The 27059-nt window shown below is 40.5% G+C and overlaps 2 protein-coding genes across 4 annotated transcripts; both read right to left on the reverse strand.

Moving 5' to 3' along the window:
• Nucleotides 1–105: 105 nt before the first annotated feature.
• LOC148112276 (uncharacterized) lies at nt 106–19891 on the reverse strand. 3 transcript variants are annotated; one of them, XM_087877263.1, is made up of 9 exons: nt 19670–19716; nt 11045–11443; nt 9478–9520; nt 8876–9137; nt 8087–8138; nt 4812–4999; nt 3956–4114; nt 2539–2646; nt 106–300 (listed from the first exon to the last, which is right to left on the reverse strand). In XM_087877263.1, exons 4-9 carry the CDS (start codon nt 9029–9031, stop codon nt 187–189), a joined length of 777 nt encoding a protein of 258 aa, XP_087733389.1. In that variant the 5' UTR covers nt 9032–9137; nt 9478–9520; nt 11045–11443; nt 19670–19716; the 3' UTR covers nt 106–186. The 3 variants fall into 3 exon arrangements, with proteins under 3 accessions (XP_087733389.1, XP_087733388.1, XP_087733390.1); XM_087877262.1 differs by lacking the exon at nt 19670–19716 and adding an exon at nt 12115–12173; XM_087877264.1 differs by lacking the exons at nt 8876–9137; nt 9478–9520; nt 11045–11443 and having other exon boundaries at nt 19670–19891.
• A 1319-nt stretch (nt 19892–21210) lies between these two features.
• Nucleotides 21211–26713, reverse strand: LOC148112277 (uncharacterized). The gene is made up of 6 exons (XM_087877258.1): nt 26474–26713; nt 25318–25369; nt 23998–24185; nt 23472–23630; nt 22244–22351; nt 21211–21394 (listed from the first exon to the last, which is right to left on the reverse strand). Exons 1-6 carry the CDS (start codon nt 26627–26629, stop codon nt 21281–21283), a joined length of 777 nt encoding a protein of 258 aa, XP_087733384.1. The 5' UTR covers nt 26630–26713; the 3' UTR covers nt 21211–21280.
• Between the last annotated feature and the right edge of the window lie 346 nt (nt 26714–27059).

The raw sequence follows: 27059 nt of genomic DNA on the forward strand, positions 1-27059 counted from the left end.
AGGCTTGATATAAGGTTCAATTTCTCATCCTCTCACATTACATATGAGACATTGAAGAATACTGGTTTATTTTTTTAAAAAAAGAAAGAGAAAACAAAACCAAGATTTTCATGACATTCAGTTATTTATTTATTTGTTGCTTCTCACTTTATTATGAGACAATGATATTAAGGGGAGGCCACTGGATCACCAGGGAAGCCGACGACCCAACCAATCCACAAAGGTCCCGTTGTCCTCTTCACAAAGTTTGGACAGCACAGTAATGATGCCTTGGGTGCTCTCTTCCACGCTGATTTCCCCCTGCCACAAAAAAGGATCTCATGAAGGTTAGAGAATCAGTCCTGCCCAGCCCAGAACCCTCCCATAAGCAGATCAGCAGAATGCAGCTCCTGTCAACCCTGAAGCTGGTCTGATTGAGGCCATTTTGAGACTTCAGTGCTGACACACTGGACCGAGGGATAGGGAGGGGGGAATTGAGATAGTTGGGGCATTATAATCAAAACAAAATACTTCCCCTTGGGAACGAAGGACATTACAGCAGGTGTTTGGAAGGAGGAGACTGATGTCATCTAGCAACTGGACTGTATCCTGATTGGTCCTTGGGACTGGTTGGTTTGGAAAAGTGACAAAGTTTTACTTTTAATTAGGTGAAAACCGTGGGAATATTCAGAGTCAGTTTTCACCTAATTATCATGCCAAATAAACTTATTCTTTGAGGAATCTACCTGCCTCAGAGTTTTGTTTGCTATGGGTATGTTACTTGGAATCCTGATAGTTGGGCCTCTTGACCATAAATGTTCAACTCTAAGATAGAGAAGGATTTGTATTAAAACAGGCCAATCTCATTTTGGCTTATAAAGATACAGTATGCAAGCACAGCCCCTATGATGGGTGATGATGCAAAGCATCGTGTAAATCCCTAAATTTGGGTTAGATAAGTTGACCGTGGATGAGCAGGCCTTGAAAGTGCAAATACTAAGTCGATAAAATTACTTCTAATATTTGCAAAATGGAACTCTTATTATTTGCTTTGCTATGTGAATCTTGTTATGATTTCTGAAACTAATGTGTCAACCCTGCTTTGAATCTCAGATATGACACGAACGTCCTTCGGGAGTCCTTCGGGAGTAGGGCGGTATAGAAATCAAATCAAATCAATAAAATAAATAAATAAACGTAGTCCTTCTCATTTCGTATATAAGCATGTGCTTTCCTGCAGAAAGAGTGCTTGGCAAATAGGGAGAATCACCAGTAGAAGAAATTTAAGCATGAGAAGGTAAGATTTGCAACCCATTGCAGCCCTTTCTGGACCGGGACGCCTTGCGCATGGTCACTCACGCCCTTGTCACCTCCCGGCTGAACTACTGTAATGCTGTCTAGATGGGGCTCCCCTTGAAGAGCACTCGGAGGCTCCAACTGGTTCAGAATGCAGCCGCGCAGGTGGTTATGGGCACAACTCCTGCGCGAGCTGCACTGGCTCCCAGTGGTCTTCCAGGTGCGATTCAAGGTGTTGGTCACCATCTTTAAAGCGCTCCATGGCTTAGGACCCGGGTACCTTCGAGACCGACTTCTGCCACCAGTAGCCTCCCACCGGCCAGTCCGCTCCCACAGAGAGGGGCTCCTCAGGGTACCATCGGCCAAGGTACGTCGGCTGGTGACACCCAGGGGGAGGGCCTTCTCTGTGGGAGCTCCTGCCCGGTGGAATGAACTGCTCCCGAAATTGCACAAGATCTCCGACCTCCGTGTATTTCGCTGTGCCCTCAAGACCCTGCTGTTCCGCCAGGCCGGGCTATCAACGTAAATGATTTTAAATTGGGTGTTTAAAATTTTTGGGTTTTAATTTGGGCCGAAATTATTTAATAATTTTAATAATTTTTTAATTGATGTCTGTATATTTTTGTGTTTTTAATAGCTGTACACCGCCCTGAGTCCTTCGGGAGAAGGGCAGTATAGAAATAAAATTATTATTATTATTATTATTATTATTATTATTATTATTATTATTATTATTATTATTATTATTATTATTATTATTATTATTTAGTAGATTTTCTTTTAAGAGAAAATGGATTTTAACTTTTATAAGGGAAAAATTGTTCAGTTTCTGTTCCTTCACTGTCTTTACACCTCATTCAATGCTTTAATTCAACATGTAGTGTAACTTTAACAGAAGTAATTGATGTGTCTATTTTTATACTAGCACATTGTTTCATCACACAAAGCACTAAAGACCCAAATAATCAGAATACCAAAACTTTCAGGGACTCCCATGAAGTTATTCATCTGTGAGGGGCCCTTGGTGCTCTCTGAGCTTGGTTGTTTTCTGGCAGACGTTTCATTACTCAAACTAAGTAACATCATCAATGCTAGTCATCAGTGGTAGGGAACATCACTAGCACTGATGATATTACTTAGTTGGGTAACGAAACGTCTACAAGAAAACAACCAAGTTCAGAGAGCACCAAGGACCCTTCATTTCAACCTTGAACTGCAAATATTTTCCATTATTGGTTTTCCATGTCAAAAAGAAAAACTTACGCCTGGGTTGCTAGTAGTATTAACTATTCCAGGGTGCATGGCGACAGTCATGATGCCATCGGCTGAATATCCAAGAGACTGACACTTGGTCAGCATGTTTAGAGCAGCCTGCAAGAGTAAGGAAAAAAAGAAAATGCATTGAAGGAAAAAAGGAAGGATACGGTGGAGATAAACAGTACACGTAAAGGTAAAGGTAAAGATCCCCCTTGCACATCTGAAGACGTCTCCGTGGTCATGTGGGAGGCAAAGGCACACGGAACGCTGTTACCTTCCCACCAAAAGTGGTCCCTATTTTTCTACTTGAATTGTTTTTTTTTTTTTATGTGCTTTCGAACTGCTAGGTTGGCAGAAACTGAGACATGTAATCGGAGCTCACCCCATTACGCAGCACTAGGGATTCAAACCGCTGAACTGCCAACCTTTTGATCAATAAACTCAGCCTCTTAGCCACTGTGCCACCATGTGCACACAGGATATTTTATTGTATATTGTATATTAAATGTTACACGGGGCTGGAAAGGCCTATGAGGTACACCAGCAATGAATTGAAAAATTCCTTGAGGTCATATCAAGGGTATCATGCAAGGGTATCTTAATGTGTATCTTAATTATTCTGTCCCAAAGGTGCTTTTTCAGGGGGCAACTGGACTTTCTGGTTTTTTCTTTGAAGACATTTTGCTTCTCATCCAAGAAGCTTCTTCAGCTCTGACTGGATGGTGGGGAATGGAAGGATTTATATTCCTTGCAGACTGTTGGTCCAAGTGCTTCAACGACCCTGTAAAAGGAGGCAAATGACCAGCTGTCTGCAAGTTCGAGCTTGTGTGTACCAAACAAACAATGAGTACCAGAACAAAATTTTCATATTAAAGTACATTGAGTACCAAATTTGATGAGTTTCAAAGCAGTTGAGTATCAAGGTAGCTGCTTTTTGCAAACAAGAAGTATTTGTACTACCCCAAGGCAAACATTCACACTGATATTGGTTTTTTTTAGTTCTTTTCCTGATGACTTGTTGACTTTTAAACAATAAATGAAAAGGGCAACATTTGGGTAGTAGAAAAACAACCTGTTTAAGTATCTCAGTCCTTATATTAGAGGTAAATCATTCCCCAAAAAACAAGTGGAATTTCTTTTTCAAAGCATCCTTTCCCGCTGAATTTGAACAAAGTTCTTGTGAGCAAGAGCTCAAAAGTGGAAGGGAGCACTGTCATACCAGATGTCTGCATCATAATTGGGGAAACTGCTTGTAGAAGAGCACAGACGACAGTGCTAAAGCATCATTGCTGACTCAGAGCTGGGACACCACATAGGGCTGCATCTCAGCAATTGATTAATATGCACGTTTAGGGAAACAGAAGCATGGGCAGATGCCCTCATGGATGTGCAGGCAGATCCACATAAAAAACTCACTAGGTACCTTAGCGCAGCGGTATCCAATTACTTGAGCTTGGTCCCAATTGCCTATAAGTTCAATTGATCCTGCAATACTGGACATATTGATGATGGCTGCCTTGCTGGTGCTCAGCCCTTGACATGGGCTTCTCTGGGCTGCCTTCTTCAACAGGGGTAGGAATGCCTTGTAGAGAGAAGAAGAGAGAGAAGGAGCTGCAGTCATGTCTAGGGAAAGGAACTGTACAATGACAGGGAAGGGTCTTTTATCTCTTTCTCCAAGGGAACCTTCATAGACTTAATGTCAACTGTCCCATTTGGCACATTGAACAAAAGAAACTCCCAGCTTTTTAGGATGATCAAGAGTCTAGCTTTATTGAAAGAGTCATTTGGCACACGAGAAGCAAAGTCAATTTTGGGATTTTCCCGCCAAAACTCATACAGGTAAAACTCCCTTTTCCCCTCTGGTTTTCATAGGTCAATCGAGTTCTGTTGTTTTGGGAAAAATTGTCTGCGCTGATCAAACATTCTTCATAACTTGACCTTGGTGGATAATGTCTCACCAGCCAGAGAAGGCTCTCATGCATTCCATAGCCTCCCCCCCACTTAGGAATTCACCACCCTCTTCCCATCAGCTTTGTCACTTACCCTGACCTGAGAATACCCAGGAAAACTGCTATGTCCCAAGACTCCCTAAAAGGGAGCAGCTACCCCTCATGCACCAACCTTCTCCCAAATCAATGTACAATTTCTACTTCTTTTTCTTGACCATTTCAGTATTATCCTGCTCCCCAGTTATACTGAATTCAATGGCTCAATCTTTTTTCTTAAAATCAATCAATCAGTCTTCCTTACACTGAACTATATTTTGTTCATAAACGAACCTGACTCATCAGCAGTGGGCCAACGGTATTGACAGAGTAAACTCCGATCATATCCTTCACATTTTCTGTTTGCAGATTGGTGAATACCCAAAAACCAGCATTGTTGTACAGGATGGTCAGCCCATCTTCTCCAATATACTTTTCCACTTCTTTCCGAGCCTCTTGGATGCTTTCAAGATTAGTAACATCTAAGGAAAAGCAATTTTATTTATCCATCAGCAACATGGAGTTTCAGAATTGCAAGGGAAGAGTTAACTGAAACCACAGGTCTCTGTGTCTCTTTGTGGAACTACCCATCTTACGGAATACGAGCCTGACCACTTCATCCCCAGGAGTTGAGGGCCTGGAAAGTATCAGCATGTATATAGGAAGGCATAGCATAAAAGCAAGAACTTTTATGATCGCACAAGTTGACTTAGTCCCACAGCTATGAACTGACTCCCACATAGGACAAAAGTCAGTTCAACTCAGACAGTGTAGGAGATGACCAGGCTGAACTGAAGGCAGGGGTCAAACTCATCATCAGATATGAATTCCTTGTCGCCCACAAGAGATCTAAGCCCAGCCCACTTTGAATTTTTGTGACTCTTATCTATAGCCAATTTGATTGGGCGGTTAATAGTTCAGATTCTTATAGAGAGCTTAAGTTTGCAATAAATCTCTATATCCGTTTGAACTGCCTGATTTCCTTAGCTCTTGACAGACAATCTTTACACATCATACCCAAGTCATGGCTGTATAATCAAAACCTATTGTATAAACTCACAGCTGTTTCTACAACACTCAAACCCAGACCAGGGGAGGGTTCTAAATTTTTTTACTACCGGTTCTGTGGGCGTGGCTTATTTTGTGGGCGTGGCTTGATGGTCATGTGACAATTATTTAGGATTTAGCAGAGGTACTGGTCTACCAGGCTTTTAACTGCTTGCAGAGCTGTACCGATCTACCCATTTATTTTTTGCAGGCACTGGTCTACCCATTTATTTTTTGCAGGCACTGGTCTACCCATTTATTTTTGCAGGCACTGATCTACTCATGTATTTTTGCAGGTACCGGTCTACTCATTTGTTTTCTTTTAACGCTGATCAGCTGTAGGGCGGCCCTTTGAAGCCCCGCAGCAAGAGTTTAAACAGTTTTTTTCCCTCTAGCCATCAGCTGGGACTCAGGAGGCAGCAATAGATTGGGGGTGGGGCCAAATAAAAGGTAAAAATAATGTGGGGGGTGGGGGGGCGGGAGGGCGCAGAGGAATGGGGGTGGAGGGCAGAACCAGTTCGGTGATGTCATATCGTCACTGCTACTGGCTTGGGAGAACCGGGCCGAACTGGGAGGAACCCACCACTGACCCAGACCAACAATTTGTCAGAGTTTCTTGCAAAATTCAAATCCAGAAGCACACACAGATAGACTGATTCAGCTGGATTCATTAACTTCTTTATATACATAATAACAGATGAAGTATTTACTATACCAAGAGTTGATTCTTCAATGTGATAGAAGTTACAGATAGAACACAAAGCAGGAGAGAACAGTTAGTTTCATTTCAGCAGAGCAGACAAGTTCACACTCTGGTTTCAGTTTCAATTCTCTGCACAGACTCAGAAGCAGCAGACTAAGACGCACCCTGGCTCCAGTCTGTCTCACTCCCAATTAGATGACTTAGTTGCTATGCCTATTCATTGGCTGACCTTGTTACCTTGTCTTCTGAGTCATGAATATTTTGACACAATTGAGTCAATTGCATTGAGATAGGCGACTATAGTAATTAGATTGGTAATCAAAATACAAAGATACACATGAGATCTTCCTGAGCTCTTTGAATTAATATAAAGTTTGCCTGATACATAATCGGGGCAACTCATCAGGGCTGAAAAGAGATTCCATCAGTTTAATGACTCTCAGAATAGTTGGGAATTCAGTTCTGGGAGTTGAAGTCCAAATATCTTAAAGCAGCTCATTTTGAAAAACATTGCTATGTACAATCTCCTTCCCTTCTCAAAGCAGAGAGATGCAGGTGTTACCTTATGTCAGATGCCCATTCATGGAGCATCTTTATCTGACTGCCCACCTTTTGGAAGGGGGATCAGTTTGTCTATTTTTAACTGAGGGTCACACAACACTCTACCCCAACTCAAATCCAACCACAACCAACAACAATTAAATGCGGAAACGACTTCGTAGACGGCCCACATTCTGTCAAGGACTTAGGAGTACTCATCTCAAATGATCAAAGCCCCAGAGCTCACTGTAACAGCATTGCCAAAAAGGCACTAAGAATTGTTAACCTAATCTTGCGAAGCTTCTTCTCCAGTAACATTGTGCTGCTAACTAGGGCATACAAAACCTTTGCCAGACCAATTCTCGAATACAGCTCGTCTGCCTGGAATCCACACTGTATATCGGACATTAGTACGATTGAGCAGGTCCAGAGGTATTTCACGAGAAGAATACTCCACTCTTCTACTCACAATAGAATCCCTTATGCCACCAGGCTTGAAATTTTGGGCTTTGACAATCTGGAACTGTTCCGCCTGCGGTCTGATCTAAACATAGTACATAAAATTGTCTGCTACAATGTCTTACCTGTCAATGACTTCTTCAGCTTCAACCACAATAATACAAACAATAGATACAAACTCAAGGTAAACCGCTCCAAACTCAATTGCAGAAAATACGACTTCAGCAACAGAGTGGTCAACGCCTGGAATGCTCTACCCAACTCCATTGTTACATCCTCAAACCCCCACAGCTTCAACCTTAAACTGTCTACTGTGGACCCCACCCCATTCTTAAGAGAATGGGGTGGGCATAAGTGCACCAGCATGCCTACCATCCCTGTCCTACTGTCCCCACTTATTTGTATTCATTTCCTTCGTCCATGTCCATGTTCATATTTATACCTCCTATCTTGTACATGCTTGACAAATAAATAAATAAATAAATAAATAAATAAATAAATAAATAAATAAATAAATAATCATCTGGGGTTATATTGTGCAATGTCTTTCAACACCAAAGTTGCAGAACCCCGTGGAGCCACAGATGATACATAAATATGATACATATTTATTCAAAACATTCTCTGTGGAAAGCTGTTCTTACATGTCGGAGGCATATAACTTACCGTAAATACTTTTCTCCGTGGGAAGTGGACTTATCGGAACACAACAAATGATGTTACATCTTTGGTTAGTTCCGAGAATAACTTTGAAATAGTAGCTCTGGATATTCCCGTAGTACCAAATTGGCTCTGTTTTCACGTGGCCCTTGAAACTTACCTAATTGCAACACCACCAGATTCGGATGTTTGCAAGCCAACTCCTTCAGCTCCTGAACGAAAAGGAGATCATAGGTTTTTCTGTGAGTTAACATTCACAGATAATGACATGAGCTGGATGCCAAAGAAGACAATCTCAGAAGCAGGACTGGTGTGTGATTTCTGCTTCATTAGATGTGCAACTTCTCTGACTGAACAGAACAAAACTTAAGAAACTAAATTAAGGCTTAATGCAATTTAGGACCTTAGTCCATTCAACTTAACCCAGCCATGTATTGCTCCCTGCAAAACCCTCTACACTCTACTGCAGGTTCAAAGCTTTTTAAGTGGAGCCCCTCACTATAAGATTTCAGACTGTCCAGCAACACCATTGTTGAAGATAAACAAAGCTAATTAATGTAGGAAGTGATTTGGTTAACGTTTTGGTTTCAATATGGGTGTAAATCTTAGTGAATGGCTCATCACTGTAGTCCCCAACTCTTTTGAGACAGTGGGAAGATTTGGAATACTGAGTGTTACCTTGTCAAAACTTGCCAATATTTATCTGGCCAATTAAGACCAAAACAGCCCATTAATGGAAAGCAGTTGCTTTTTTATTCTATAAATAGAATGAACTCAAAGTGTACTTTGCTTAGCATTCCTTGCTGCAAAAATGAAGAATGAAATTGGTGTGTCATTGCAATATTCCTGGAGGGCTCAAAATGCAAGCTTGACATTCAGCTTTAATTCAACTTCAGCCTCAGTTCAATTTCTGAACCACTATTTCCATCCTGTGCTAACTCATTCTTACCTTGGTTTCTTCTCCTTCCAGGTCAAGGGTTGTCGCAAAGACCCATTTGGGTGGAGAAGGCAGCTCCAGAAACCTCTTCACCAGACCCAAACCGATCCCCCGATCGGATCCTGTCACCAGAACGCTGAAAACGCAGAAATCCACCGACTTCGCCATCTCTTCAAGGACTTGCAGCTTCTGCTTCCAAGTTGCTCAAAGTGTGTTCAAATGCATCTTCTCACAATGGGCGGTAACATTATAAGGAAGTGGCAACACCCATCTTCTGAGAAAGATTTATTTATTTATTATTAAATTTGTTTGCTATCAACTCCCACTGACTCTGGCTAGCTCACTACAATTTTACTTAGTTATTACAGAAAACAGCACTGCTTACAATAACTGAAGGAACATTCAGGAAGATAAGCTACTGCCCTGCAAAATTTTTGTATGATTTAATAGCATCCTCTACTGTAAAATACTTTATAGACACTCCTTTTTCCTTGAATTTGTCAGACTCTGCACAGTGTGACTACTATTTTGAGACAACCCAGAAGCAAAATAGAGGACACAGAGGTTTTGTCATTACAAACAGTGATTTATGTACAAGACGTCTATATACATACCGTATTTTTCGCTGTATAAGACGCACCGGAGTATAAGACGCACCTTAATTTTGGGGGAGGAAAACAAGGAAAAAAGTGTTACAGACACAAGGCTTTTCTACACAGCAACACGGAAGCACTCCTGATTGTCTGAGACTTGACAGCTCAGCTGGTGGGAGAATTAAGTCATTGCCATTGGCTGCTGCTTCTAACTGCCGTATATAAATAGCAGCTGTGACTGAGAGTTCTTGTTCTTGTTCGTCCAGTTAATTCCTGTTTGAGAGATATTAATAAACCATTCCTGTTAACTGTTGCCTCAGTCTCCCAGCCTGTTCTTTCAAACTAGAACACTGGCGACGAAGGTGGGATCGCCTTACTGAGCAACGGCATCACGTTTCCTGAGCACCGTTTCCTCCACGAAAGGTAGACTTTCATCTGATCGTGAGGAAAAAATTCCACTCGCTAGTCTTTTCCCTCACAATGGCTAACCCAGCGACGTTCGCCCCTTTCACGCCGGCCTCAGAAACATGGGACGCGTACATTGAGCGTTTTGAGTGCTTTCTACAAGCCAACGACTACGCTAATTTTTCTAATGACAGAAAATGAGCCCATTTTCTAAACGCCTGTGGACCTCAAATCTTTGCCACAGCGAGGGCTCTTGTAGCTCCTCTTTCTGTGTCCGCGGTTCCTTGGACCACCTTACTGGTGAAATTAAAAGGGCACTATGCACCCGCCCCCTCCTGTATTTCCCGCCAGTTCCTGTTCCATCAGAGGTTACAGAAGGAGGGAGAGTCACAATTAATAGCTTCAGCTATTAAGCTATTAATTGCGAATTCGAGAATCTTGACAACTCTCTCCTTGAGTAGTTGGTCTGCGATGTGCGTGACTTGCAGCTACAACGCCGCCTATTAGCCAAGACTGACATCAATTTGCAGTCAGCTGTAGACGAAGCTTGTGCTTTTGAAATGTCAGACAGGTCGCGGCTGAGATACGCAGAGTTCCTAACACACTGTCTGCCACCCATTGTGCTGCCATTCACCTCGAAGATGCTTGCCCTGACAGTCCTTCCGATGATGAAGATGAGGTGAGCTGCCTCAAAGCGGCTATGAATAACAAGAGGCCACAGGGCAAGAAGCAGACCATGACGCTTTGCCTGGGCTGCGGGGAGGATCACCCTCGCGCCTTTTGCCGTTTTAAAAACGCTGTATGCTGCCGGTGCGGAAAGAAAGGCCATCTGGCCAAAGTCTGCCGTTCTGTTCCCCTAGAAGCTACCATGGGCACTCCGGCTAATGTCAAATCTGTCAGAAAGGGATTCAACACTCGAAAGGAACTTCGGGGGCAACCCTCCTTGACTTCCCAGACGTATCATTCTAATCACTGGGCTCTGTTCTTACAGGGTCGAGCTCGAAGACGGACGAGCCTGGCGGGCGCCACATAGATCAACTACGGGGTCGCACCACCACTCAGACCCCGGGAGACGCGGAACCAGCCAAGGACCATTCACCGGAATCGATCCCGCCCCCGCCTCTATGGGGTGATAAGGTCCAGGATGCATCACCAACACCAACGCCACAGCCATCCTGCTTACCTGTTGAACCGTTTCTTTTTCCAATTACTGATCCTCCTGATGCCGTGTCCACACAGTCGCCGGCAGTTCCAATGTCCCCGGGGCCAACGCACCCATCCAAGTCAACCCTAGAAAACCCGGAGCTAACTCTTTCCCAGGACAGCGAACTTCGTCAGTCAAGGTGAGTGCGCAGGTGTCCGGCTTACCTTAAGGATTACGCTTGTGCCGTCCAAGGGGGAAGGAGTGTTACAGATGCAAGGCTTTGCTACACAGCAACACAGAAGCGCTCCCGATTGGCTGAGACTTGACAGCTCAGCTGGTGGGAGAATTAAGTCATTGCCATTGTTTGCTGCTTCTGACTGCCATATATAAATAGCAGTTGTGACTGAGAGTTCTTGTTCTTGTTTGTCCAGTTAATTCCTGTTTGAGAGATGTTAATAAACTGTTCCTGTTAATCATTGCCTCAGTCTCCCAGCCTGTTCTTTCAAACTAGAACAAAAAGTATTTTACCTCTGCCTACCAGCATTTAAGGTGGTGCCGCCCTCCTCTTCCTCCTGCAAGCGAGAGGTGCAGGGACTACTCGCTTTCCCCCAAAGATATCCCTAGCGTGCTCTGGGGGGAGGGACACAGCACAGCCTGAGGAACAACCCTCCCTCTTCGGGACAGTGTTGGGGGGGGGAATCTGCCCAGCAGCTTTGGGGAACAAGGCGGGTGCGACAATTTGCGGCTGGTCACCCCTCTGGCCGCGCTGACTTCACTCCCCAGCAATGTGAGGAGCCGCCACCGCCGCTGCCTAATCCTCTCTGTGCCCAGGAGCCAAGCTGAGCTGAATGGGAGCCCCTAAAGCAGTGGGTCTCAACCTTCCTAATGCCGCGACCCTTTAATACAGTTCCTCATGTGGTGGTGACCCCCAACCATAAAATTATTCCTAAAACCATTGAAAATATGTGTTTTCCGATGGTCTTAGGCGACCCCTGTGAAAGGGTCGTTCGACCCCCAAAGGGGTCCCGACCCACAGGTTGAGAACCACTGCCCTAAAGGGAAACGTTCCTCCTTTCCAGCCATCGCTGCCCGGATTCCAAAATGCAAACCTCAAGAGTCGCGCTTCGGGTGGCGGCCAGTTCCCCTGCAATGTGCAGCGGAGAACTGGGAAGTGCTTTGGATTCGGGGAGGAGATTATAGCGCTGACGCCTAAAAGTGTTTTTCTACACATGTCGCGCCCCCGTCCTCCTTCTCAGCAGACTCAACTTCTCTTTCCTCCTGGCCAGATCCGCCGCCTGAAACACGGTACACTTTTTTTTGTCTCTGCACAGACCCCATGTTTGGAATCAGGAAGGGGATCGCGGGTCTGCTGCCCGAACCCGCGATACCCTTCCCGATTCCAAACATGGGGTCTGTGCAGAGACAAAAAAAAGTGTACAGCCATATTAAAACAACATATACCCACAAAATTTAAAAACAATTTAAAATATGGACTTCCGGCGGTGACGTCAGCGTGTAAGGAACGAGGGGAACGAGGCTCTGTCCCCGAAGTTCCAAATTTCTTGATTGGAAGCCGTTCTTGGCACTATCGACCACGGAGAGGTCGATAGAAAAAGGAGGATTCCCTAGGACCTCGGAGTGACAGCAATCACCCCGAAGGTTCAGAGAAAAACCCCCTAATTCCAACCGGGAAAAAACCAGCCATTTTGGCTGGCCGGAGCGCTGTCAACCGATAAGTGTGGAAGCGAAGATTGCAGAGAGAAACATCGGTAATTGGACTAAACCATCTGAAAAGTGAAGGTATATTTATAAAGATTTAAGGACTTAAAACATCGGCGAAAAGAGGACTCCTAAAAGCGGCGGTAAGATCGCCAGGCAAGCGGCGAGAGACAGTGATCGGAGCGGAAACTAACACTCACAGTGACAGCGCAGATTTGACTGGCGAAAGGACGAGAGACGGAAGGAAAGGATTACAAGCAAGCGGTGGATTATAATTTTATAAATAACGTGTTTTGATTTCACAAAGAATAAAGACTATTTGAGAAAGTGACAGTAGAAAGTGAAGCTTAAGAATTAAGACTCTTTAAGACTGTTGCGGGCAAAAGGGAATCAGCTGAACGGAGTGAAAGGTGGACTGAGGATCGAGGACTTGGAGAAGGAGTTTTTACTTTGTATCCAGCAGTAATAATAAATCCAAACCACAGATAAAGGACTTGTAATAAGACATTGGACACATTGATGCTGTCGGCAGAGGAGATATAACTTGCTACAAATCGGAACAATTATTTTACTGTTTCAACAGAAGTTGCTGCAACAGAACTGTGAAAGCTGGGCGAACTGAAGGCGAATTGAAGAACGAAGGAAGAAGGAGAAGGAAGTAATTCCAATTGGTCTGAAAGTGATTTAATGGAGAACTTTTAACATCCAATTATCAAATATAGTTATTCTATTTATATTACAAAATCCAACTACAGTTTAATTAACTTTGCCTAAATAATATTAATACCAATTTTGAAGTTATTATAATATATATCAAATTGACTTAAGATTAATTTTTTTTTCTTTCTTTTCATTTCCTTTTTCCCTTCTTTATTGTCCTATGGTTTCCCACCCCAATGAAATAAGATAATAGATTCTATAGTAATATATTGATTAAGGGAATTATATTGTGTATTGATTGGAAATTTAGATTTTAACATAGACATTGTAAAGAGACTGTTATAGATAATATTAAGGAATAATAAGGAACAATAATTGTGATAATTAATATAAGTATTACATATTGGTAACTGTGATATAACCTAAATACATATAGAACCTAATAGAATATCTTATATGACTCATAGGGAATCTTAGACTATATAAGTTTATTACATAAAGGTATATATGAATTGTTTAGGCTTAAAGTGAATTTAAGTATTGGAATAAGTATGATCATTAATGTGATTTAGTATTAATATAACTTGGCATTTAAATATTGATTATATTATACTGTTTAGGAATAAGAACAGGAAAATGAATTGCTAAAACACTGTATTTCCCCTTAACCCCACTGAATTAATCAATTTGACTTCTATATAACGATATTTCAAATACCCCCAATCAGTGTATGAAAATTTGGGAAAAAATAATACAAAAAACGATGGCAACATCCTCAATAACAATAACTAAACAAGGGAAAAAACCAGCACCCATACAATCTTCACCTGCACAACAAAAAACCATAGACACGATGCTAACTACAGACAAAGATAAAGCTGCTACCACACACAACATACAGAATATACAGTCTATATTGGCTATGATACAGGAGGGGATGAACAAGACCCAAGAAACAATAGCGAATAACCACGAAGAAATAAAAAAGAATCATGAGGAATTGAAATTAGAAGTAGGACAAATAAACGACAATATAAAAAAAATGGACGATAAGATTGAAAGAATACAACAAAACATAGTTAAAAACGAAGAGCGAATTCAAAATATGGAAGCCAAAATGGTCCAATCGGAGAAGAAGATGGATAACATCGAACAAAATCAAATGGAGGTAAACAGAGAACTTGAAGAATCAATTACCCATTTAGAATTAGAAAAGGCATCTTTCTTTTTACGGTTTCAAAATATTGCAGAAATAAAGGGAGAAGATCTAAGAGACCTGATGACAGATATATTAGTTGAGGCTACCCAAAAGGAAAACAACAATATTAGTAGGGAAATTGACGAAATTTATAGAGTGCATACGAATTACGCTCGTAGGCACAAACTACCTGGAGAAATACATGTCAGATTCGCACGTAAAACCGTAAGAGAAGAGATTTATACACTAATGAGAGAGGAGAAACCATGCTACAAAGGGAAAGAAATAATAACTTTAAAACAAGTTCCAAGAAGAATAAGAGAATATAGGAAAAACTACAATTTCTTGACAACCCTACTGAACCAACATAAAATAATGTTTCGCTGGCTGGTGCCAGAGGGAATTCTAATATCCTGGGATGACAAAAAATATAAAATAGACACGATAGAGAAGGCACAGGAATTTTTTGACACGCATTTCATAATAGAAGAAGAACAGGAATCTAGGTGTGACCCAGATAATACAAACCAGGAACACCTTACGGGGGAAACAAAAAAAGGAAAGGAAGAAAAGGAGTCTAGGGAAAAGGAGAGGAGTGAAAGAGAAGGGGCTAGGGGGAAAACACAAATGGTAACAAGAAACACAAGTAAACTCAAACTAACAAAGAAAAACTAAAGGAAATGGGACAAGAGTTGAAATTAATTTCAATTAACATAAATGGCCTTAATCTACCAACCAAAAGAACACACACCTTTAAAAAACTTCAAAAATTAGATACAGACATTATCATTTTACAAGAAGTACATATTAAAAAACAACACAAACAATTATTAGAAAACAGAAAACTTGGATCACTATTTACCTCACTATCAGAACAAAAAAAAAGAGGCATTGCAATATACACTAAAAATCATATTCAGGCAAAACAAATTTACACAGACGGAGATGGTAGGATATTAATGGTCAATATTAAGACGGAGGCCCGAAACATGCTACTAGTATCAATATATGCCCCAAACGGGAACCAAAAAGAATACTTCAAAAAGCTACACGACAAAATTAAAGAATTAGACTACGAACACATATGTATAATAGGGGACTATAATGCAATTGTAGATATGGACTATGACTACCAAAGTAACAAAAAAAACAAATCTAAGAAAAAGACACTACCGGACACTTTCAAGGACATGACTCAAGAGCTACAACTGAAAGATGCCTGGAGAGAATTGAATAAAACCAAAAAACAGTATACATATTATTCAAATCCCCATCAGTCTTGGTCCAGACTAGACATGGCCTGGATGACGGCAGAACTAAGAGAAAGCATAAAAGAAATTGAAATCACACCGAACATATGGGCAGACCACAGTCCTATAACAATAGTCTGGAAAGGCCGGTCAAAAAGAGGAAGATGGATGATGGATAGAGAAATTACCAAAGATAAAGAATACATAGAGATGATAAAGAAAGAGATGGAGATATTTTTTCAAATAAACAAAAAGGAACATACATCATTACAAATTCTATGGGATGCCACAAAAGCATATATAAGAGGATTAACAATTTCATTCAAGGTGAAGAAAAACAGAGAGAAACAGCAAAGAAGGAATAACCTAATGACTGAGCTCGGAAAACAAGAAGTAGAATTACAGAACAGACCAGATGGGAAAGAGATTAAGGAAAAAATAAACCATATCAAACATGAAATAAACTTAATAACAACAACAGAAATAGCTAGAAAGATTAGAATGGCAAAGCAAAACCAATTTGAATTCGCTAATAAAACAGGACGTTGGTTGGCATATAAACTAAAGAAAGAAAAGGAGAAAAGACTAATACACCAACTACAAGACGAACAAGGGCAACTACAGCATATGAATGAGGCAAAAAAGCGAATTGTAAGAAATTTCTATCAGGAATTATATACGCAGGAAGAAATCCAATTGGAGAAAGTAAAAGAATATATAAACAAAGCCAATATCCAAGAAATAAAAGAAACTCAAAGAGAAATCTTGAACAGACCAATATCGATGTTAGAATTAATTGAAGCGAAGAAGAAGCAGAACAACAATAAAACACCAGGCCCAGATGGCATCCCGGCAGAATTCTACAAAATCGAGAATCAGCCAATGGATGACATTCTATTACAAGTCCTGAACGAAGCGATTTTAGAAGCTAAAATTCCCAAATCATGGGTAGAGACAATCATTACACTGATACCTAAAGAAGACTCAGACCTAACTCAAACCAAAAACTACAGACCCATATCACTTCTAAACGCAGACTATAAATTATTTACATCGATCATGGCTCAGAGAATGAAGAGAATTATTGTGAATTATATCCATCCAGACCAAAATGGTTTTATTCCAAATAGGCAAATCAACAAAAACACAAGAACAATAATTAATATACTGGAATACTATGAACAAAAATCAGATGAAAAGATGGCCTTACTCTTCCTCGACGCACAGAAAGCCTTCGACAATCTTAACTGGGGGTTTTTAACATTGCAACTAGAAAAAATGGGAGCTGGCGAGAAATTCCTTAATATGATTAAAACAATATACTCAGATCAAATTGCAAGAATATGGATAAATGGAGAGACAACAGACCAATTTAAAATATCCAAAGGAGTGAGACAAGGATGTCCCCTCTCTCCCATACTATATATACTAGCACTGGAGCCCCTATTGAACGAAATTAGGAATGACAATGAAATAAAAGGATTAAGAACAAAAAACCAGGAATATAAACTTCAAGCATTCGCGGATGACGTAGTATTTATATTAGAGCAACCGAAACAATCAGGACTGAATTTATTAAGGAAGCTAGAACAATATGGCGAAGTGGCAGGTTTGAAAATTAATAGACAAAAAACTAAATTACTAACCAAAAATTTGACAAAACCCCAGGAGGAAGAGCTGGAAGAGGCACTAGGAATACAAACAACAACTAAAATAAAATACTTAGGAATTTGGCTCACCAATAAAGTATCATCATTAAAAGAAGATAACTACATCAAATTGGTTAAACAGATACAGAAGGACTTAGAGGCATGGAGTAAATTAAAACTATCATTATTAGGCAAAATTGCGTCAATTAAAATGACTATTTTACCAAAAATGTTATATTTATTCAGAACAATACCGATAAATCCGGGGAAAACATATTTTAAAGACCTCGACAAAATGATATCCAAATATATATGGCAGGGGAAGAGAGCCAGGATTAAATTGAAACACTTGCAAGATACCAAAGAAAGAGGCGGCCTGGGATTACCAGATTGGCAAACCTATTACATTGCAACAGCCCTAACCTGGATTAAGGATTGGATGACACTCAAAGATAAACGAATATTAGCTCTAGAAGGATTCGATCTGTTCAAAGGTTGGCACGCATTCCTATGGGAGGAAAAGCCCAGACAGCATGAACACTTTAGGAGACACTACATTAGAGGAGCACTGGCAAAAATTTGGATTGAAATAAGAAGGAAACATTACGATAAAATTCCAAGATGGATATCAACCATGGAAGCACAAATCTACCCGAATACAATGGATATGAATAAAATGAAGACCTACGACGAATTGCTGAATACAGAGGGAGATATAAAAACAACAGAGGAACTGAGACAACAGGGCACGGACATTGATTGGTGGACGTATTTACAGATAAAATCAAGATATAAAAGTGATATGAAAAAATTTGGAATCCAAAAAGAAAGAAATGAATTAGACAAAATTATAATGCAATCAGATGACAAATTAATAACTAAAATATACAATTATTTGCTTAAATACAAACTGGAAGAAGAAGTGATGAAGGAAAATATGATTATTTGGGCTAAAAATTTTGGATATAATATTAATCTAGAAAAATGGGAAAAAATGTGGAAAGTCAATACTAAACTGACAATGTCCGTGCCCTACAAGGAAAATACATACAAGATGTTTTACAGATGGCATCTCCCCCCTGCACGGCTGGCAAAGATGTTCCCCAACACCAATCAAAATTGCTGGAAATGTAAAACACAGAAGGGGACTTACTACCACATGTGGTGGTCATGTCCAAAAGTTAAAAAATTTTGGAAAACAATTCAAAGTCAATTAGAAGAAATCACCACCCAAAAAGTACCCCTTAGACCGGAAACATACTTATTAGGAATACTTACAAAAGATTATAAAAAAGAGATACAATACTTAATTATACACATCCTAACCGCTGCCAGAATCGCTTTTGCACAGATGTGGAAATTGGAAAATACGCCAACACAGGAAAAAGTAATACAAAAAACAATGGAATGTGCGGAAATGGATAAACTGACCAAAGAAATTCAGGGAAAAGAAGACTCAGACTATTATCTAATTTGGCAAAAATGGTATAACTGGTTAGAAAAAAAGGACACGAATTAAGGAAATACCATCCAACTATATCCAAATACAGAAACAAAATGAAATACCGTTATATAAATATTGATATATGATGAAGTATAATATGTACAGATATATTGATATACAATTACCGAAGTATCTCCACTTCAAAGCTCAAGTCTCAGGACTTGATTTCATTGTATAGTTAGTTTATGTATAGTTTGTTTAAATGTTTGTGTTTGTCTGTGTATGTTGGACTATAATAAAAATAAAAAAAAATAAAAAAATAAAAAAAAAAACAATTTAAAATATATTAAAAATTTGGCCCTTATATTAAAAACTACAAACATCCAATTAAAAATTCATTTTCTAGGCCAGCCCGGCCTGTTGGAACAAAAGAGTCTTCAGGGCACGTCGAAAGGTACGTAGGTCAGGGATCATGCGAATCTCTGGGGGCAGTTCATTCCAGAGGGCAGGTGCCCCCACAGAGAAGGCTCTCCCCCTGGGTGTCGCCACTCGACATTGTTTGAATGAACTCAAAGTGTACTTTGCTTAGCATTCCTTGCTGCAAAAATAAAGAATATAATTGGTGTGTCATTGCAATATTCCTGGAGGGCTCAGAATGTAAGCTTGACATTCAGCCTTAATTCAACTTCAGCCTCAGTTCAATTTCTGAACCACTATTTCGATCCTGTGCTAATTCATACTTACCTTGGTTTCTTCTCCTTCCAGGTCAAGGGTTGTAGCAAAGACCCATTTGGGTGGAGAAGGCAGCTCCAGAAACCTCTTCACCAGACTCAAACCGATCCCCCGATCGGATCCTGTCACCAGAACGTTGAAAACGCAGAAATCCACCGACTTCGCCATCTCTTCAAGGACTTGCAGCTTCTGCTTCCAAGTTGCTCAAAGGTGTGTTCAAATGCATCTTCTCACAATGTGAGGTAACAATATCAGGAATAGGCAACACCCACCCTCTGAGAAAGATTTATTTATTTATTGTTAAATTCGTTTGCCATGAACTCCCACTGACTCTGGCTAGCTCACTACATTTGACTTAGTTATGACACCCACCCTCTGAGAAAGATTTATTTATTTATTGTTAAATTCGTTTGCCATCAATTTCCACTGACTCTGGCTAGCTCACTACATTTGACTTAGTTATTACAGAAAACAGCACTGCTTACAATAACTGAAGGAACATTCAGGAAGATAAGATAAATTTGTTTGCTGCCAACTCCCAGTGACTATCTGGCTGCCTCAACACAATCCACTTATTAAAGAAAGCAACATCGCTTGCTATAACCGAAGGATAGAAGGAAGAGGAGACACTGCTCCACAAAATTTGTCTATCATTTACTTGCATCCTCAGCTGTAATATAATGTATAGGGCAGTCCTCTTCCTCAATTCATCGCTGGAAAAAGGGTGGATAAGCATGCTTAGCCTACATGCCATTCTTCATGTTAAAGCCTCTCTGAACCTAAAGGTTGTGGCACATCCACTCTTTTCATAGCCTTCTCCTCTTCCACTGGGAAGTGCCACCAAGGAACTGGATCACCTTAGAACCTGTCAGCCCTTCAAAGTAGACCAGAGAAGAAGAAAAAACCATATGCTACATCCTCTCTGAACTTATCTTTCCCTAGGCAGCATCTTCCCCCTCCCCCAATCACGGAAGGAGTGGCAGCTCATTGCTTACGTGGCCTTTACCACTTCGGGTACAAGTACATAGTAGGTAGATTTGCCAAATGAATTGCACAAGGATGGAGAAATACTGAATCAGCCACCGTGGAAGAATGGATTGTGAAAATGCCAGAACTGGCAGAAATGGCACCCCTGACCTATTTGGACAGGGACAAAAGACAAAGTACTTTTATAAAAGTCTGGAAACTTTATAGACTTTTTTTTTCTGGAAATGGGAAAAAAGTGAAATGATGAGTTCTGAAAAAGGACTGAATATGGGGCAGAAGGAATTTTGTAATCTAGAAGAAGAGTGGAAGGACAATTGTGTTTGTTGCAAAGAAAGTTGGAAGTTGCTTTACCTTTCCTGAGTTTTGTTTCGTTAGTTATCTTTCTTTTTTTTCTTTTATTGCTTGGCTTCTCAACTTTCTTTTGAGTCTCTTTGTGGGTGGGTGGGTGGGTGTATTATGTATGTTCATACTATATACATCTTTGGAATCAAGTCTTCCCAACCTCCCCAATATCGGACAATGTTTTTTAAAAAACCTTCTGAAATAAACAGAAAATAAAACAAAGATTTTCATGACGTTCAGTGGTTTATTAGAGGTTCCATCACCGCTCGATCTATTAAGGGTGAGGCCACTGGATCACCAGGGAATTGGGCGACCCAACCAATCCACAAAGGTCCCGTTGTCCTCTTCACAGAGCTTGGACAGCACAGCCACAATGCCTTGCGTGCTCTCTTCCACACTGATTTCCGGCTACCACCAAAAAAAAAAAGATCTCGTGAGGTTTAAAGAATCAGTCTTGCCCAGCCCAGAACCCTCACCTATGCAGATCAGCAGAATCAGTTCAATCCTAAGAGAGACGGATTTGTATGAAACGGGCCAATCTCATTTTGGCTTCTGAAGGTATGCAAGGCCAGTCCCTGTCAAGATGATGATGATGATGCAAAACTTTCATGAAAATCCCTAAATTTGGGTTTGTTAAATTAGGTTAATCACACAAGAGCACATCTTGCAAATGCAGGTAGCGATAAACAAAATTACTTCTAATATTTGCAAAGCAGAAGTCAATTAGTTGCTTTAGTATATGAAGCCTCCCCATTATCCAAATTCAATGGGTGGACCCTGCTTGAAATGTTACACATGAGATGGATTTCATATAGAAGCACATGCTTTCCTGCAGAAATAGTGCTCAGCAAATAGAGAGAATCACCAATAAAAGAGATTCAAACATGAGAAGGTAAGATCTGGTAGATTTCCTTTTACGAAGAAACGGATTTTTAACCTTTTTAGGGTTAACTTTGTTCTGCTTGTTCAATTTGTTCAGCTAAAATGTCCATTTCTTTGCTGTTTTTATATCTAACTCAATGTTTTATTTAAATAGTAGCAAAGCCTTAAAAGAAGTATTTGATATACTCTTATTTTTACACCAGCACATTGTTTTATCGAACAAGACAATAAAAACCAAATAATCAGAATACTAAAACTTTCAGGGACTTAGGTCAGATGATTCATACGTTATTGTCTATTTGGGGGGATATATGTACATCTGAATTCATTGGAGTGTGTTATATCTTTTCCCACATTAAAAAAAAAACATCTTACATATGGATTGCCAGCAGTTTTAACTGAGCCGGGATGGATGGCAATGCTCATAATCCCATTGGCCGGATACTCGAGAGATTGGCACTTCGTGAGCATGTTCAAAGCAGCCTGCAGGGTTAAGAAAAGAACAAAGAGATCAGAAAGCACTGAAGAAAAAAAGGAAAGAAAACTTGAAGATAAATAGTACACAACTGTTTATTTATTTATTTACTTATTTAATTTTTATACCGCGCTTCTCCCGAAGGACTCAGGGCGGTGAACAGTCAAAATAAACATATATATATAAATGTGAAATAGAAGCAATTTAAAATAATTAAGCCAATTTGGCTCATCAGTTAAGTTAAGGTCTTCTAGCATAAAATTTAGACAATTAGAAAAATTTATGCCAGCCCGGCTTGGTGAAACCGAAAGGTCTTAAGTGCACGACGGAAAGTACGGAGATCTGGGATCATTCGTATCCCTGGGGGTATCCTGTTCCAAAGGGTAGGTGCACCCACAGAGAAGGCTCTCCCCCTGGGAACCACCAGTCGACATTGCTTTAGTGACGGCACCCTGAGAAGGCCCACTCTGTGGGAGCGTACAGGTTGGTGGGATGTTATCGGTTGCAGAAGGTGGTCTCGTAGGAACCCAGGTCCTAAGCCATGGAGCACTTTAAAGGTAAGAACCAACACCTTGAAGCGCACTCGGAAGGCCACTGGGAGCCAGTGCAGCTCGCGTAGGAGAGGTGTTACATGTGGGGCTGGAAAGGCTATGAATTACACCAGAACTGAACTAAAAAAAATATTTGAAGATACAAAAGCAAAGAAATGTATTTTTTAATTATTCTGCATATCATGCATGTGAAAATGTGTGTCAGGTATTTTTAATGATCTGTCTGACCTGTCAAAGCAATATCCCATCAAATTCTTCTTGTTGTTGTTTCCTGCAAATAAGAAGTATTTGTATCTTCCCAAGGCAACAATTCCCACCAATATTAGTTTTGTTCTTCTTTCCTGATGACATTTTCACTTTGACACATTGACAAAAATGGAAAAGATTTTTGTAGCACCAAAATGCACAAAGACCACTCATTGCTGACCCAGAGCTGAGATACCACGCAGGATTGTATCTCAGTAATTGGTTAGAAATGCATCTTAAGGGACAAATAAGCATGGACAGATGCACTTATGGATGAAAAGAGAGGTCCCACTATCTGCAGGCAGGTCCACATAGAAAATTCACTGGATACCTTAGCGCAGCGGTGTCCAATTATTTTAAATTGGTCCCAATAACCCATAAGTTCAATAGAGCCTGCATTGCTGGATATGTTAATAATGGCCGCCTTGCTGGTGCTCAGCCCTTGACATGGGCTTCTCCGGGCTGCCTTCTTCAGCAGGGGTAGGAATGCCTTGTAGAGAGAAGAAAAGAGAAGGACCTGCAGTTATTTGTAGGAAAAGGAACTGTGCAATGACAGGAAAAGGTCTTCTGTCTCCTTCTCCAAGGAACCTTCATAGACTTCTCCAAGACCTTTATCGATGTACCCTGATCTGAGCACAGCCAGGAAAACTGCTACATTCCAACACTCCTTAAAAGGGAGCATCCACCCCTAATGTGTCAACCTGATCCCAAATCAATGTACAATTTCTACTTTCTTGTTTTGAGGCACTACAGTGATACTGTGCCCACGAGTCGTACTGCATTCAAGGACTCAATCTTTTTTGCTTTAATTAAAGCAGTCTTCCTTGTATTGAAAGGGATTTTGTTTATAAACGAACCTGACTCATTTGTAGGGTTCCAATCACGCCCACAGAGTAATCTCGCATCATATCCTTGGCATTTTCGGTTTGCAGATCATTGAAGGCCAAAATACCGGCATTGTTGATTAGGATGGTCAGCCCAGCTTCTCCAACATATTTCTGCACTTCGTTCAGAGCAGCCTGGATGCTTTCAAGTTTAGTGACATCTAAGGAAAAGCAATGTTTTGGGCAACATCAGCAACACAGAGTTTCAAGAATGGTAAGGCAAGAGCTTCCTGAATCCACAGATCTTGGTGTCTCCTCATGCAACTAACCACCTTCTGGAATAGCAGCCCAAGAACTTCATCCCCAGAAGTTCAGAGCCTGGGGGGTATCAGAAGCAAAGCAGCAAAGCAAGACCTTCTATGATTACATCAGTTGACTAGTCACTCTGCTCTGAACTGACTCCCACATAAGGCTAAACTCAGTTTAACTCAGATGGTCTTTAGGCGTTACATCCAAGTCATGATTGCCTAAACCAAACCCATTACGTAAATTGACAACTAACACTGTTTCTGCAACATTCATACCCATACCGACAATTGAGTCAGTTGCATTGAGAGAGGCGGCTACAGAAATTGAATAAATAATTAAAATACAAAGATACCCATGAGGTCTTCCTGACCCCTGTGAACTAATATAAATGTTTGCCTGCTAAAACAATCTTGGGCAACCTAGCTGAGATTCCGTCAGTTTATTAACTCTCAGAACTGTTGGGAGTTCAGTTCTGGGAGTTGAAGTCCACATATCTTAAGCTGTTAATTTTGAAAAAGATTGCTGTGTACAGTCTCCTTCCCTTCTCAAAACAAAGAGATGCAGATTTTACCTTATGTCAGATGCCCATGCATGGAGTTTTATCTGACTGCCAACCTCTTAGAAGGGGGAGCAGTTGGTCTATTTTTAACTTGGGAGGGTCACACAACAATCTACTCCAACTCAAAGAAGCCACCGTGACCCAACTTCAACCACCACCAACAACAACAACAACAAATGAGTTTATTCACGGATCATCTGACCATATCAACAGTATATGTGGAAGTCTTTCAATAGAAAAACTGCAGAGTAATTCTTCAAATGGAATACTCTGGAACCACAGATACTTACCACGATTCCTCATTGTTCAAAACATTCTCTGGAGAAAGCTGTTCTCCAGAGAATTAAACTCTTTTCTGACTTTCATAAACTCAACCAATGATATTTACAGCTTTGGTTAATTCTGAGAATAACTTTGAATTGGTTATTCTGGACGTTTATATAATACCATATTTGCTCCATTTTCACATGGCCCTTGAAACTTACCTAACTGCAACACCACCAAATTCAGATATTTGCAAACCAACTCTCTTAGCTCCTGGAGGGGAAAAAAAAAGATTGTAATTTTTCTGTGAGTTAAAATTCACAGACAAGGATGTGAGCTGAATGTCAAAGAGGAGACTCTCAAAAGCCAGAGCAAGCAGGAAAGGTATGCAATTTCTGCTTCATTAGATGACTGAGCAAAATTTGAAAAACCACAATAAGGCTTAACGGAACATGGGATCATACCCATTCAACTTAATCCAACCAGATATTGCTTCCCCAAAACCTTCCATACTCTACTGCTGGTTCAAAGCTTTTTAAGTATAAATCCTTACTATAAGATTGCAGTCTGTCCAACTACCATTGTTGAAGACTAAGAGAGCTGATTATAGTAGGAAGCCATTTTGTTAATTTGACCAGGTGTAAATCCTGGGGAATGGCTCAGCACTGGAGTCCCCTCCACTTTTGAGGCAGGGGGCACCTTTGGAATTTTGAGTATTATCTTGTAAAAATTTTGCCAATATTTATCTGCCCAGTTAGGACCAAAACATCCCTTTAGTGGCAAGCGAATTATCTACTCACATTTGTTTTGTAGGAATACAATGCATTAAGCAGAGTATGTATGCGGTGGAAGTAAAGGGGGCTTGCAAAGGTAAAAAAAAATTATAGAGAGATGACATGAATTTTATTGATGTGAATTAGATTTAATTAAAACTTGTTTTCAGTCTCCAACCTCTTGCACTATGCCTTAATTTATGTCGCTTCCTACTTTCCTCTGCTTATTCTTTTCCTCTGCTCTGAACGATATTGCTTTTCTTTAAAAAAATGTTTTTTTGCCTGAATAGAAGAAAAAGTATGCTATAGGGAAGAAAAAACAACGGGGATTATGCAGTGAAAAAAAGTTAATACATAATAACCAAAGTCAATAGAATTTAAGGGAAAGGAAAAAAGAAAAGGGGAACTCTATACTGTTTAAGTAGAATGAACTCAATCTGCATTTTACTTAGCTCTGCTAAGTAAAGGAAGGAATATAATTGGTGTGTAAACATACATCGGTCAGAATATTCCTGGGATGTTCAAAATGCAAGGTTGACATTCAACCTCAGTTCAACTTCAGAATCGCTCTTCCCAAGTCATCTTCTGTTAAAGTGATTCTTACCTTGCTTTTCTCCCCCTCCAGATCACGGCTTGTAGCAAAGACCCATTTGGGTGGACGGGGCAACTCCAGAAACCTCTTCACCAGACCCAGACCGATCCCCCGATTGGATCCTGTCACCAGAACGCTGAAAATGCAGAAATCAACTAGCTCTGCCATCTCTTCAAGGACCTTCGGCTTCTGCTTCCAACCTACTCAAAGGTGTGTTTCAAATGCATGTTCTCACTATGGGGAAGCAACTTTATAAGGAGCAGGCAACACCCACCTTTAGATCTTCTGAGGAACTTTATTCATTTATTATCAAATTTGCTTGCTGCCAACTCCCAGTGACTGTCTGGCTGCCTCCCACAATCCATTTATTAAAGAAAGCAACATTGCTTGCTATAACCAAAGAAACGTTCAGGATGGAAGGAAGAGGAGACACTGCTCTACAAAATTTGTCTATCATTTATTTGCATCCTCAGCTGTAATATAATATATAGTGCAGTCCTGTTCCTGAATTCATCACTGGAAAAAGGGTGGATAAGCATGCTTAGCCTTACATGTCATTCTTCATGTTAAAGGCTGTCTGAACCTAGAGATTGTGGCA

The sequence above is a fragment of the Pantherophis guttatus genome, chromosome 11 (genome assembly GCF_059756535.1).
Source record: "Pantherophis guttatus breed Tessera chromosome 11, ASM5975653v1, whole genome shotgun sequence".
Classification (NCBI taxonomy): domain Eukaryota; kingdom Metazoa; phylum Chordata; class Lepidosauria; order Squamata; family Colubridae; genus Pantherophis; species Pantherophis guttatus.

Coding starts and splice junctions, on each gene's coding strand:
- LOC148112277 (XM_087877258.1), bottom strand. CDS start 26,629: ATGGCAGAGCTAGTTGATTTCTGCATTTTCAGCGTTCTGGTGACAGGA. Junction 24,186..25,317: donor TTTGGTGGTGTTGCAGTTAG/GTAAGTTTCAAG, acceptor GCTTTTCCTTAG/ATGTCACTAAACTTGAAAGC. Junction 23,631..23,997: donor GAACCCTACAAATGAGTCAG/GTTCGTTTATAA, acceptor TCTCTCTACAAG/GCATTCCTACCCCTGCTGAA.
- LOC148112276 (XM_087877264.1), bottom strand. CDS start 19,825: ATGGCGAAGTCGGTGGATTTCTGCGTTTTCAACGTTCTGGTGACAGGA. Junction 4,115..4,811: donor GCCCACTGCTGATGAGTCAG/GTTCGTTTATGA, acceptor TCTCTCTACAAG/GCATTCCTACCCCTGTTGAA. Junction 2,647..3,955: donor TTGGATACCGCTGCGCTAAG/GTACCTAGTGAG, acceptor TTACTCTTGCAG/GCTGCTCTAAACATGCTGAC.